Below are 13,876 nucleotides of genomic sequence, written 5' to 3'. Positions count from 1 at the left end.
TGTAGCCCTGGCTGTCCTGGAACTCACTTTGTAGACCAGGCTGTCCTCGAACTCAGAAATCCGCCTCCCTCTGCCTCCCAAGTGCTGGGATTAAAGGTGTGTGCCACCACTACCCAGCTACATTTTATCTTTTTTGGTTTTTGTCTTTTTGTAGTCTAAAGAAATATAGTCCCCCACCCCCCATTGCTCTTAGGTAGTCAGGTACAAATTACAAAGATATCAAACAAATGGATTACACAGAGGATTGTAGAGGATTCTGTGGTATTATGTCCGTGTGTCAGTAACCTTTGCTGACACTCCATGATTCTGTGTTATCCTTCCAGCATGTAGGCATAAAAGGGCTGATTAGGTCAGTTATTGCCAGACAGCTGTGGAATTAAAGGCTACTTTTGGTGCATTTAATATAAGAATCAAAGAGCTGTTACCAAAAATAAACTGGACTTGTAAGTTACATAAGCACTGAAGCCAGGTAGCATACACTTTAGTGTAGAATGGCTCGTATTTTGCAGATTCCAGTATCAAGGAATATTATATTGTACACACGAGGAAGGAGAGAGTAAAATATTGCTTAGCCATCAAAACAGAAAGAACTTGTGTCATTTCAACACTAGAAATCATTGTTTAAATAAAATAAACTAAGTTTAGAAAGTCCTTCATGCTTTCACTTATATTTGTAAGCTAAGTTTATCTCAAAGTCATTACCAGTAGCTAAGCAAGGAGAAGGCTTGGGTAATGGGCATTGGGAGCCGAGAAACAAAAGAACCGGAGGAACAGCTTGTTATGTTACACATGCTATACTTCAGTTGGATAACTTTAATTAGCAGCAATTAATTGATTTGCTCTAAATAGCTAGTAGAGAAAATTTTTAATTTTCCACACTTTCCCCAAAGAAATGATGCATAACTAAGATGACTAAGGTGTTAAGCTAGTTACTCTGGTCTGATCTTTCCAAATTGTGTGTGTGTGTGTGTGAGTGTGTAAATGTCACACTGTACCACCTTGATGTGAACAGTTACTGGGTCAATAAAAGTGAATGTGTATACACAGTGTTTTAGCATATGCCTATAATCCCAGCATTTCTGGGCTGAAGCAGAACAACTGCCAGTTAAAGGCAAGTCTGGGTTACAGTATGAGACCTTGTCCTCTCATCCCCCCCACCCCGAAAAAAATCTAACAAAATGTTCTGTTTAAACTGGGCCCAGTCGTAAATGCCTATAATTGCAGCTTTTAGGATGCAAAGCAGTAAGATTGGGAGTCAAGGCGATCCTCCACTACATAGTGGATTTGAGATGACTATGATACGCTGTCTCCAAAAACAAAATGAAATAACCTTCAGGATAGAGGTCTCAGTACTTCATATCAGGCATCACCCTTAGCCTAGTTTCAGCTGCCATTAGAGGAAACAGAATAAAAGATCTTCTCACCACTTTTACATGTGATCCAGAACAGTAGCTATCTGGCATGCCTAGAAGCCAGTTCTCTCGCATCAAGGTTTTGCAAAGACATGTTTTGTTTCATGGGCTGCTGATTTGGAGACCTAGAGCGAAGCGTTAGCTCTACCTCTCTGCAGGCTGGTTGAAGAATTTACAGGAGAGCAATGAGAGGTTGTTTATTGACTGGACTGTCAGAAGGGGGCCTTTTAGGTTCTTGTTGCAGCCATTTGTGGTCATCATATTTCTTTACAGGTCACAAGTTTATACAAGAAATACATTCTGAGGGAGGTTTTGAACTTGTGATATAAGGTCACTGAGTGGAGGATCTTTGTTGTTTGCTTTTCAGTGGAAGACATTGAACCCTTGCTGGTGGTAGGCAAGTGATCTACCACTGAGCTTCAACCCAAGCCCTTTCAAGTAAAAGTTGGTCTTTTTTTTTTTTTTTTTAGACAGAATCTTTTTTTATTAATCATTGTATTACTTTATATTTCAAATGATATCCCCCTTTCCAGTTACCCCTCTACAATCCCCCCAATCCCATCCCTCTTTTCCTCCCTCCCCTTTGCTTCTAAGACGAAGCTCCTCCACCCACTCACCCATTCCCACCTCACCACTCTAGCATCCCCTATTGGCCTCCACAGAACCAAAGGCCTCCCCTCTCGTTGATGTCAGATGAGGCCATCCTCTGCTTCATATGTATCTGGAGCCATGGATCCCTCTATATATATACTCTTTGGTTGGTGGTTTAAATTTTTTTTTTTTTTTTTTTTTTTTTTTTTTTTTTTTTTTTTTTTTTGGTTTTTTTCGAGACAGAGTTTCTCTGTGTAGCCCTGGCTGTCCTGAAACTCACTCTGTAGACCAGGCTGGCCTCAAACTCAGAAATCCACCTGCCTCTGCCTCCCAAGTGCTGGGATTAAAGGCATGTGTCACCACTGACCGGCTGATTGGTGGTTTAGTCTCTGGGATCTCTGGGTGGTCCAGATAGTTGATATTGTTCTTCCTGTGGGGTTGCAATCCCTTTCAGCTCCTTCAGTCCTTACCCTAGTTCTTCCATTGGGGTCTCTGGGCTCGGGCTCAATCAGATGATTGGCTGTAAGTATCTGCATCTGTATTGGTCAGGTGCTGGTAGGTCCTCTCAGGGTACAGCCATGGCATCAGCAATTGTATCGTGTCAGGGTTTGGTGTCTGCAAATGGGATGCATCCCTAGGTAGGGCAGTCTCTGGATGGCCTTTCCTTCAGTCCCTGTTCCATTTTTTGTCCCTGTCTTTCCTTTGAACAGGAACATTTCTGGGTTAACAGTTTTGAGATGGGTGGGTGGTCCCTCAACTGGGGGCCATGCCTATTTACTGGAGGTGGTCTCTGCAGGTTGTATCTCCCCCTTTGTTGCTTATTTTGGCTAAAGTCATCCCTGTAGGGTCCTGGGAGCCTCTCGATTCCCTGGCGGCTGGGTCTTTATAGTGGCTACAGTTCCCCATCCCCCACTGCTACATATTTCTATTCGATTTCCTGACCCTTTGTACTTCTCCCCTGTCCCTTCAAATACCTGGCCCTGCCCCTCTTTTTCCCCTCACCCTCCTCTTTCCCTCCTAGGTCCCTCCTCCTTCTACCTCCTGTGATTATTTTGTTCCCCCTTCTATGTAGAATTGAAATATCTACATTTTGGTCTTCCTTCTTCTTAAGCTCCATATGGTTTGTGGGTTGTATCGTGGGTATTCTGAGCTTTTGAGCTAACATGGTATGTACTCACTGATAAGTGGATATTAGACAGAATCTTACTATATAACTCAGGCTGGCCTTTATCGCTGTGGAGCCAATGGTGGCTTTAAATTCTAAATCCATCTGCCTCAGCCTCTCAAGTGCTGGTATTACTGGCATGCACCACCACTCCTAGCAGTTCTTTCAAAGTTAAAGTATGATTGGAATATAGCTCAACAGTTTCACTCTTCAGCATTTCTTAAAGAAAAGGATAAATCTACATTTACACAGAAGCCTCTAAACAACTTTTATTTGTAATAGCCTAAAACTATGAAGTACTTAAATCTTCAGTGAGTGAATGGTTTGACTACATATATAATAATACTGCTGAGTAGTATGCAGCAACACAAGATCAAACTACATATACATATCTAGCAACCTGGACATATCTCAGTGGTATGATACTGACTTAAACAAAGCCAAACTTCAAGCAGCACATATGATAGAGTTCCACAAATGACACTTTATACGGGTGAAAAACAGATTAGTTAAGGAGTGCAGTAAGGAGATTTCTGTGGGCAGAGATTGTGTCGTGCTTGATTGGCAGCCACAGTAGCTACACACTCAGTGGCAGTAGAACAGCTATGCCACTGTCAGGCTCCCGACTTCGCTGCTCTGTTTCCCCTTCTTCAGAGAGGAAACTGAAGGAGTGCTTATGCTCCATCAGCGTGAAGTTGATCGTCTCATTCTGTCCTTCCTCGGTTTTACTTTGCCCTTAGGAAAAGAAACCAAAAACGAGAGTGTACAGATGAACGGAAAGGGTGACATTTGCACAGGGAAGCTATCTCTAGGGCTTTTCCTCTTCTAGCATCCATCATTCTGTGGTCTCAACAGGTCCAGGACCACACGCAGTCTTGAAATTCCACATCATTTTGATATCTATAGATTCAAAGTAGGGAAGTGTGAGCTCATTTCCTGCTTCTGGTCCCATACTAATTTTGTATCTGCCCACATACTGATTTTGAGTTCCTGTTTTATTTCCCAGTGATTCTGTTCAGCCATTTTCTCTCATAGAAGTTACAGACAGCATAGCCCTGTCACTTATTATTCAGTCTCTTTGTGGCCTTGGTTTTCTTACTTGTAAATAGCACCTGTTTTGTAGAGGATATGGTGATGTGATAGAAGACACGTGCTAACTCTTATGTGTCGCCATTCACTGTTACTTAGGTCTTAACTATATATTGTTTGTCTATCAAGGGCTTATGGCTCTCCTGTTTTTAGTATGACCTGCATTACCCAGCACTATGCCTGCTCACAAGTTCCTTGAGGTGCTTGCTTTAGGTAGGATAGCTTACTGGACTAGAGAATGAACCACAGAAGAACCCTGCATCCTTGTGTTGTCTCATGCTTCACTGTTGCTATTATCATCATGACAGACAATTACAAGACAGTAGTTTCAACTAACTATAGCAAGAATACCACCATGAAGAATCTGTGACTCTCCTGTTACAGGATTAGCTGGGATTAAATCTAAGAGGTACAGTTAAACTCAGGTTCTTTCTGGTTTACACTGCATCCATTCATTGAAGCCTTTACTATGTTGTTACTTATATCAAGAACAAAGATTTAAAAAAAAAAAACTTCATAGAGCTTCATTTCGGGGGCTCACAAGTCCTTACTAGAGCTTGTCAAGCTTTTCAAAAATTTCTGTGCACACCCAAATGGAGACTCGCTCAGACACAAATTGTCACTGCCACATGAAATGGTTTTGAGAACTTCTAGAATTCATAATAGATCCAGATTGCTGTGCTGCAGAGCTCTTAACATGAAAAGTCAGGAGTGACCCTGGCAGCTGGGTGACGCATGTGGGAACAGTGGGAGTGACCCTGGCTGGGAAACAGGAGGCCTGGATATTGTTTCTCTTCTCTGTATCCTGCTCGGCATCACAGAACTCTGAACTCTCAAGCTTGTACAATGGCCTTCCCAGGACGGGCACGCCCGTGCACTATCCCAGAGAATGAAGAAATCCCCCAGACAGCCCTTAACAGTGTCCCCGAAGCTAATGGGAATGAAGACGAGAGGGCTGTGTCTAACCTGCAGCGCAGGCACAGTGACGTAAAAGTCTACAAGGAATTCTGTGATTTTTATGCGAAATTGTGAGTTTCTCCCCTTCTAAAATATAGGCTTTCAAGTCTCCAGGTCTTCAGTTCTGCATTCCCTAGCCATTTAATCCAGCTAGTGTGTTTTAATTTAGCAGGCTTTTCCAGGGTGTATGGGGGGGGGCGGTTGGGATGGTTCTCAGATTGCCTTGTCTTATAAACTTCCACCAGAGGACATAATAGATGTCAAGGAAAATGCCACCTTCCTGGGAAGAATAGACAGCACTCATCTTTCTAATAATGGTACATTTTCACTGTGTTATCCATAAGAGAAGTTGGGACTTGCGTTGTCAGGATGTGTAACAGGAAAAAATGTACTCTGACAGTTCTCAAATATGAACTAAAAATTTAACTGATGAACACTTTGTTGGGGATTTATCCCATAATCAGTATTTAAGGTGGTTAATAAACTCTCAAGGTATTTGACAGCAGAATTTTACATATTGTATTTTAAGAAGAGAAAATTTGGTTTGCATGTGGAGATAAATGAGATGTAAAAAAATGGAAAGCTTGATTGTGGTTTCCTATGCAGCCGACTTATGGAGGTAGGTATATAACATCAGCCCTGGTTGGCTTTTGTAGAAGTGCACTCTCTCCACTCCCATATTTTCTTTGTCATGAACACTTCTTAGTGAAAAGCATTTTCTGGGAAATTAAGCAATTAGGTATAACAAATCTAATGACTTATCTCTTTAAAATGTAGCTTCTACATGTTGTGTTAAATATTGTCAAGTATAAAAAATGTGAGAGTCAGGCAAGAGAGGAGTTGAGCATGTAATCCCAAAACTTAGGAGGTGTGGAGGATCAGGAATTTGAGACCAGCCTGGGCTATATGAGACCCTGTCTCAAAGAAAGAAAAAAACAAAACCAACTAGCCACCAAACAAGGTGAGAGGGAAGGGAAACATGAGGTCAATCGGGAGGTAAGCGAGTGCTGTTTTCTAGTCCTCCTTTATTACTAAGAGGAATTAGGCTGTCTACCCATTTTGCCAAGTCTCCTTGAGTATTCAAACATAAATTAAGTCTGGAATGTAGTTGTAGTGAATATAAACAGGTCAGTGCTGAGTGCATTTTTATCAGCACCATCAAAAAAAAAAAGGATTGAAATCCAGTACTTCTTGTATGAGAAATTATATTTATTTATTCAACTAAAAGTAACACATTACATGTTAGTAATACAGAGGAAAAAGCCATTGCCTTAAGTTTTTGCACATTTTTCTTGATATAACCCCTTCCTTCCAGTCTGCTTCTGCACTGGCACAGAGATATGGCTGAGAGGGCACTTCAGCACTTCCAGAGAGCCAGTCACCCCAGACCTTGAGAACATTCCAGAATGTTTGCCAGCTTTTGGGAGGTCCATTAAGATGACCAAGGTTCAGGGTAGCATTGGAGAGAATTTAGAATTACAGTGGTACTGTGTCTTTTAGTAGCACCTTCTGCTTTCCAGCATGGTTTATACTTTATTATTATTTCATCCTCAAAACAGCTTCTGAGAATTCCTGAGTGGATGTGGGCTTAGCGTCCTTCTCCACTCAGACGCTTTCTGTAAGAAGAGAGGCTGCACAGATCCCTCCAGAGCTTTATTAAAACTCTTGCTGTCCATGTGGATCCTCTCTTCTCACAAGAATTTTGAAAAGACAGAGTGGAAGTCTGTGTACACAGTGCTTAGGCCAAGTTCACCCAGAAGGAAAGCTGCCTCTTCCCATTTTAAAAGTGTTCTGGGGTGGGGTGGGGCATACATTATGAAGGTCAAAGATAACTTGCTGGAGTCAGTTATCCTAGCGTGTGAATTCTAGGGATCAAACTCAAAGCCTTAGGCTTGGCAGCAGGCACTGTTACCTGCTTTGCTTTCTCTCTGGCCCCATCTTTTCCCTTTTCTTCAGTGACACTCCTATCTTAGATTTGAGCTTATGAATTAAAACAGACTTTTGATTGATCTGGAATGGACTATGGCAAGAACATAGAACAACATAGAATTGCCTTGAAACATTTGAAGAGGAGGACAAGTGTAGAGCTGTCCTCCATTGGGGTGGGGCAAAGAATAACTGTTGCTGTGGAAACGCTAACCTTGGAAAGAGCTAGGAGCAAGGCAGCTGGTTAAAGTGTTTGTGAAGTGAGAGGCTCTCCACACCATCTGTCTCTTGGCAGGTGCTGGTACACTGGTGAGATGTTTGGAAGGTCAGGAGCTGTGCCAGGGAGCAGACTTGTTTATTGTAGAGGTAGACCTCTACCATAGAACAAGCCAAAACAACCACAAAGGCTTGCTCAGTGACTGTGCAGCATACGGAGCCTTCTCCATTTCTAGAGCTTTCAGAAACAAAATAGCTATTTATGTGGAATCCTCACCTAATTCTTCTGAAGCACCAGTGGCTGGAGAAAACTGAAGTTATTCCTATCCTGTATTTTGAGGTGTAGTGGGATTGCTTATGAGGGAACTGTCAGAGTCACTCAGCACTAGTTACTGCCTGGTTTTATTTTCCTGACCTGTAAAACATGATCGTGTCCCTACAATGAACTGTCAAGAGTTTGCTGTAAGGCTATGATCTGTGATGGAGATGGTTCCTTGTAAGCAGAGAGCCTGGATTCTACTCCTGTGTCATTCATTAATGAGTAGCTACTTCCATGATGTTAACTGTCCACCTCTGAACCTGTTTCTCTATCTACAAAGTGATCTTTACTTTACAGATAAAACTCTGTGATTTGGTGCTACATTTTATACTATTAGTAATAAATATTTGCTTTATATAGTGTCTAATAGAACTGAGGCATCTTGTCTAATTTTCAGTGGTTTTAAGCAGTTGCTTTGAACAATATCAAATCAAAGGTGCATTCTAAATTTAGGTAATAATATGATGTTTAATTATGTGAAGTTTAGGTTCTGTTCTTTAAAGAAATTGACTTTAAGTTGTTACCTCACTGAGGGTAGAGGCTCATGAGGCCCCACCTATAGCAGAGTAGCTATTGGCAGTTGGCAGTGCCTAGGGGAGGGAGGCTATTTTCTTTTGCAGTGTGGCCCACTGTAGGTGGCCCATGCTCCAGTGATTGGTGCCCTGCATTCCTGCACATATGGGCTGCACTAATTGGGCTCGGTATGTTATGAGGAGGGAAGGAGGAATGGACAGTCCTGGAAGTGGGAAGCGAGGCTACCTGTGAGCTAAATAGATTGTATTCATACCAAAGAACAATTTTAAAGAACTTTAAAGTTACTTATCCAGCTGTAATTCTGAGTTCCTTAAGAGAAACATTTATTCATTGATTTATTTATTTGGAACAGTCTCACTATGGCTATATGGTCCAGGCTATTCTTGAACCTCTGGGTTCAAGCAACCTTCCTGCCTCTATCTCCTAAAAGGCTGGAACTACAGGTGTACACCACTGTACCAGCAAAAGGAACTCTTGGCTTTGACCTCTGTGATCTTCGTATCTAACCCTGCTTACAAGAGTGCTGAAAATGTTAAAGTCAAACAGAAACAAAGCAGGAGGCCCTTCTAGAAACTAAAGTGCCTAGGTTAATGAGACTAGGTCATTTTGAATTAGAGAACTTGCAAAACCTGGTTTTATGGATAAAATAGGAGTTTTTGTGTCCAGACAGAGTTTGCTCCTCAGTTCTTGATGCCGTCTGCTCTTTCAGTTAACAAGTTAACAATCTCTGTCTTGCCCTTTGTGTGTTTTAGCAACATGGCCAATGCCTTAGCCAGTGCCACGTGTGAGCGCTGCAAGGGGGGCTTTGCACCTGCCGAGAAGATCGTGAACAGTAATGGTGAGCTGTACCATGAACAGTGCTTCGTATGTGCTCAGTGCTTTCAGCAGTTCCCAGAAGGACTCTTTTATGAGGTGGGTCAACCTGCTATGCTTTCCTTTCAAATTCCTTACCAGAGATTAAATTAAGTGCCAAGTATTTAGTACCTGGGAGGTCAGTGGTGGAATGCATGTGGAAGATGTGGGTCCCAACCTAAATAGGATGCCCATGCATAACTACCTACACTCATGCCCTTCAGTTCGTCTCAGTTCAGAATCTACAGTATCTTGTGACTACCTTTCAGACCTGAGTACTTCTGCTTCAAGTACAGAATCCTTTCACCAGGCCTGCAGCAGAAGCATCTCTGGTCTCCTCTAATGCTTGCTCCTACATGGAATCTGCCAACCTCATCCCTAGGTCTAACTTTATCAGGATATCACTGCACATCTTCCTAAAGGAGAACACACATGTCACCTACTTCCTAATCTCTAAGCCACATCCTGGAGATTTCCATGTATGTTTTCTAAAGAGGATCTTGTTAGGACTTGAGCACTGTAGGAACCACTCTGTTTAGCCCTTCTATGTGTCTTGAGTTATTTTTTAAACACTTGTTGTTCTTGATGTCATCATGTGATCTGTACTTTGATCATACTGAAACTTTCTTATCACAAGAAACATATATTGTGGGAATGGCCTAGGCAACTTGAAGTCAAGGATGATTGGGTTCCTGTCTCCAAAAATAAGGTAGACAATGACTGAAGAAGACACTAGACAGCAATCTCTGGCCTCCACATGATCACAAACACACATGCACATGTGTAATTGCACACATACAGTGCACACATGAACATATTTGTATACTAAAAAACAAAAAAGTGGGGAGCAGTGTTACTCATGCTGTGTAAGTCCCCTTTAATCCCTACCTTTCTTTTCTTTGTGGCCCTGAGAGGTGAAAACATCCTTGAGAACACAGCAGGTAGCAGTTTGTGGTGTGGCAGGTATTAGAACCCATATTGCCCCTAGTATCCATTCAGGTCTCTTCTTAAGATTAAGGAAATGTTACTGGAAAAGCAATTAAGTAAAGATCTCAGAAACTCAGAGGAATAAATCAGTTCTGTTTTGTCTTCTGCCTGATCTGCTCTCTGGAGTCTTCCTGTCCCTCTTCACATCTTTACTCTGATACTATCCTTTGCCTGCCATTTTGGCATTAAATGGCACTATCTTCTTAGCCAGCAGTGGTTACCTTCTGTGCACCTGCCTCTACGTGTGGTCCTGTCAGTTGCAAAACCATTTATGTTTGGTCAGAGGGGAAAGCTTGGAAACAGCCCTGAGCAGAGCAGAATAAAACATGACTCACACTTGTCCTCCTGCTCACTCCCTACTTCTGTTCACTGCTGGACTATAAATATCTGCCTAGTATTATTCCAAAAGATGTTACAAGTCCCAACACTGGGCTATTAATGGGCTGTTGCCTTCTGGGTCCTAAGGAAGACAGCTATTTTAGCTACAGTGTTTACTGTTTAAGGTCCATTTTCCAGCCAGAGATTTATAAAGCCACAGATAGAAAATAAGAACTTTACTTTTGATTAAATGACATGTTAGAGAAAAAGCTCTCCCCATCAAAGAATAAGATGTATGTTCAGCTATGCCCAGCAGTAGATGAACTAGAAGTCCATTTGATTTTCTTGTCTGGGGTCTCCGTTTGTTTTTTGAGCTTATATAGTCCAGCCTGGCTGAGGGTGGCTTTAAACTCCTGATCCTCTAGCTTCCTAGTGCTGAGATTACAGGCAGGCCTTTACCAGAAACTTGGTCTATATGCATCAGTGTTAGTACAATGAGCCACGATGGCATGTGGGTTGGTGAGATGGTGCTTTCTTGCTTAACTTTCAAAGAGCCCTAGGTTCAGTCCCCAGCACTTTGGAAGATAGATGAGAGAAAGTATATTCTCCAGTCCATACCTTTACTATTGCTTCCATCTTTTGTCAAAGCATCTTCCTCCCCTTATTTCCACAGTCCTTACTCTTTCTTTCCCCTTCGAACCAGTTATGAAGACTTAAAGATAAGCAAACGTGGTGGCACAGACCTGTGGTTTCATCTGCAAGTTCAGTACTAGCTTGATGTGCTTGCTTAATAAGACCCTGTCTCAAATTTAAGGGGGGAAAAAAAGGCAGTTTTGTTTCTTTACTTTAAAACATGATTCACTTTTCTTTGTGGAACTTCCTGGTGTATTAGACTAGTTGACTAGGATATTCATCACTCTAGGCAAAGAGAAGTCTCGATCCAGATTCGTCTTCACTACCCACTCACTAGAACACATGGCTAGAGACATGAACACAAGCATTTTGGAAGCATCTCTACTTCTCTTAAGCAAGGTATGGCCGGTTACGATTGCATAGGCTTATAATCCCAGTACCTGGGAGAGGCAAGGGGGATCAGGAATTCCCAACACCCACTGCTAGCTCCAGTGCCATGGGATCTCATGCCCTCTTTTGAACTTGTTGAGAACCAGGAACATGTGGTGAACAGACATACATGTAGGTGAATACCCATAACAGAAAAATAAGTAAATAAGTAAATGAGCCGGGCGGTGGTGGTGCACGCCTTTAATCCCAGCACTTGGGAGGCAGAGACAGGTGGATTTCTGAGTTTGAGGCCACCCTTGTCTACAGAGTGAGTTCCAGGATAGCTAGGGCTATACAGAGAAACCCTGTCTCAAAAAACCAAAAAGAAAAAAAAGAAAGGAGAAAAAAGAAAAAGAAAAATAAGTAAATAAACATTTTTAAAAGTAAAACTTTATCTTAAAAGAAAAACAGAATGCATAGCAGCTACTAGGAATACGACCCAGATGTGATCCCTACTCACACCGTGACCCTGTCTCCTACTAGATGATGTAGTTTAAAACAGGAACCTAAAATTTTCAATTTAGGCAGAAATCTGTCTTCCTCTGAAAAATAAGGTGCTTTGCAGATTTGTTCATCAAAAAGAACTGATTTACCTGAGTTGTTTGCCCAGGAGATTCATTGCTAGTGTTACCAGCCAGTTCCATCTGTTTCATCCCGTGTCTTTTCTGAGTCTACAGGACACTTCATTCACCTCTAACATGGGGCCCTTTTACACTTCATTATGACTGTTAAAATACTCATCTTCCCATTTAACTTTGAATACTCCTGCCACAAAGACTGTCCACATTGATCTGGTATCTCAAATACATAACTATAATCCCAGCACTTGTGCAATGGATGAAGAACTCAAAGTCACTCTTGACTACAAGTTTGAGACTATCCTGAGCTACATGAGACTTTTCTCAAAAGAAAAAAGACCCCACCAAAAAGGTGTGCTGGGTTTTTTCTTTGCTTATTTGATTGCTTAAAATAGCAGGTTGGCCTGGGGGTGTGGTTAGTAGTGGAGTACCTACTTATCATGTAGGAGGCTCTGTATTCAATCTCAGCACTGATATGTAAACTATCTAGTACCCAAGGTAATACAGCTCTCAGCTCTTTATAATGAAGAAACGAATATCTCCATTTAAGAGAAAGTAAGGTTCATTTTATGTTATTAGTGCTGGATTGCCAAACTAAAATCCTTCATTCTGATACTATTCTGCATTTTACTTTAAAATAACCTATTAGACTATAGAAATTAACACTCATTTTAGTCTTCATCAGAAGATGGTAACCTTATAACAGTGTGAGCATGTTAAAGCATAGCAGGACAGCTGGGGTGAGTCGCAGTGGTGGAGGGCGTGTCTAGTGTGTTCAAGTCCCAGGCAGTGATGCTCCTCCAAGCCCTGATTGAGATGGCCTTCTGAGTGTTGTAGGTGTCCTATGGCAGCATGCCTGTGCTTCCCACACCTTTCCAGGAAGCTAGTCCCTGTACAGGAGTAAGTACTGCACATTGCCAGCATTCAAGACTTATAAGGTCGCACTTATTCCTAAAAGAATTCAGCACCTGTTTGTGAGCCACTTACTGCACAAGGTGCATTCTAAGTTGTTTTTTCATTTGATAGTTAACACGAACTCTACAAACTAGGTATCACTGGTTACATGTGGCCAAGGAAGCCCTTGCCCACTGTATATAGTGACAACTGACTCAAGACTTTTCTCTCAGGACTCTGGTCTCCAAAAGCTGCATTCTCTTGCACTATATTGCTCTATCTGTCTCAGAAACCGAAATGTTTTAGGTATGTTTCATAATATAACATGTTTTTTCTAAAAATTTCACTCACACATTCTATAGATACTTTTGGAAAGACAGTGTCAGATCCCAGGGTTCTTTTCATAGTTTTCACCACTCTGGTTATGGAGAGTGTGCATGAATGTGTGAGGTGCATATGGCTGTAGGCTTTCTTTCTTTCTTTCTTTCTTTCTTTCTTTCTTTCTTTCTTTCTTTCTTTTTTTTTTTTTTGGCAGGGTTTCTCTGTGTAGCCCTGAGCTGTAGGTTTTCAAGTTGGATAATGTACTTATATTTAAAGGAGTTAGTGCTGCTGGGATGTGATGGTGCACGCCTTTGATCCCAGCACTTGGGAGGCATGCATAGGCAGGTGGATCTCTATGAGTTTGAAGCCAGCCTACTCTACAGTGTGAGTTCAAGATGGCTAGGGCTACGTGAAGAATGCCTGTCTCAAAAAAAAAAAAAAAAAATCAGTGCTAGTTTCTATAAGATTTATAAGATTTTAGCTATTTTCTGGAGGAAATGCCCATTTAAACAGGCCCAGGCACCTGCATTAGTGGTTCCTAAGTATAGCTTTGTGATACCGTGGTTATCTCCACTAGAAGAAGTATTTTTTTCTCCTTGAAGTATTTTTAGAAGTGAGCTAAAGCCACCAGTTACAGGGGGATCCAATTCCACAA

The 13,876-nt window shown here is 41.7% G+C and overlaps 1 protein-coding gene across 7 annotated transcripts in view; it reads left to right on the top strand.

Annotated features, from left to right (window-relative positions):
• Lims1 (LIM zinc finger domain containing 1) overlaps positions 1 to 13,876 on the top strand; it is a 105,517-nt gene that overhangs the window by 71,472 nt on the left and 20,169 nt on the right. For 5 of the 7 annotated variants that reach the window (XM_031348432.1, XM_031348434.1, XM_031348430.1 and 2 more), the window contains exon 2: positions 8,962 to 9,121. In XM_031348432.1, the coding sequence (XP_031204292.1) occupies positions 8,962 to 9,121 (160 nt within the window). Of the gene's footprint in view, positions 1 to 4,861; positions 5,286 to 8,961; positions 9,122 to 13,876 lie in introns of those variants that run through there. The other 2 variants (XM_031348428.1, XM_031348429.1) reach the window with 2 other exon arrangements.

The sequence above is a fragment of the Mastomys coucha genome, unplaced genomic scaffold, assembly GCF_008632895.1.
Source record: "Mastomys coucha isolate ucsf_1 unplaced genomic scaffold, UCSF_Mcou_1 pScaffold3, whole genome shotgun sequence".
In the NCBI taxonomy this organism is placed as follows: domain Eukaryota; kingdom Metazoa; phylum Chordata; class Mammalia; order Rodentia; family Muridae; genus Mastomys; species Mastomys coucha.
The sequence above is the reverse complement of the archived record's forward strand: the minus strand, read 5'-3'. Positions and strand labels throughout refer to the sequence as shown.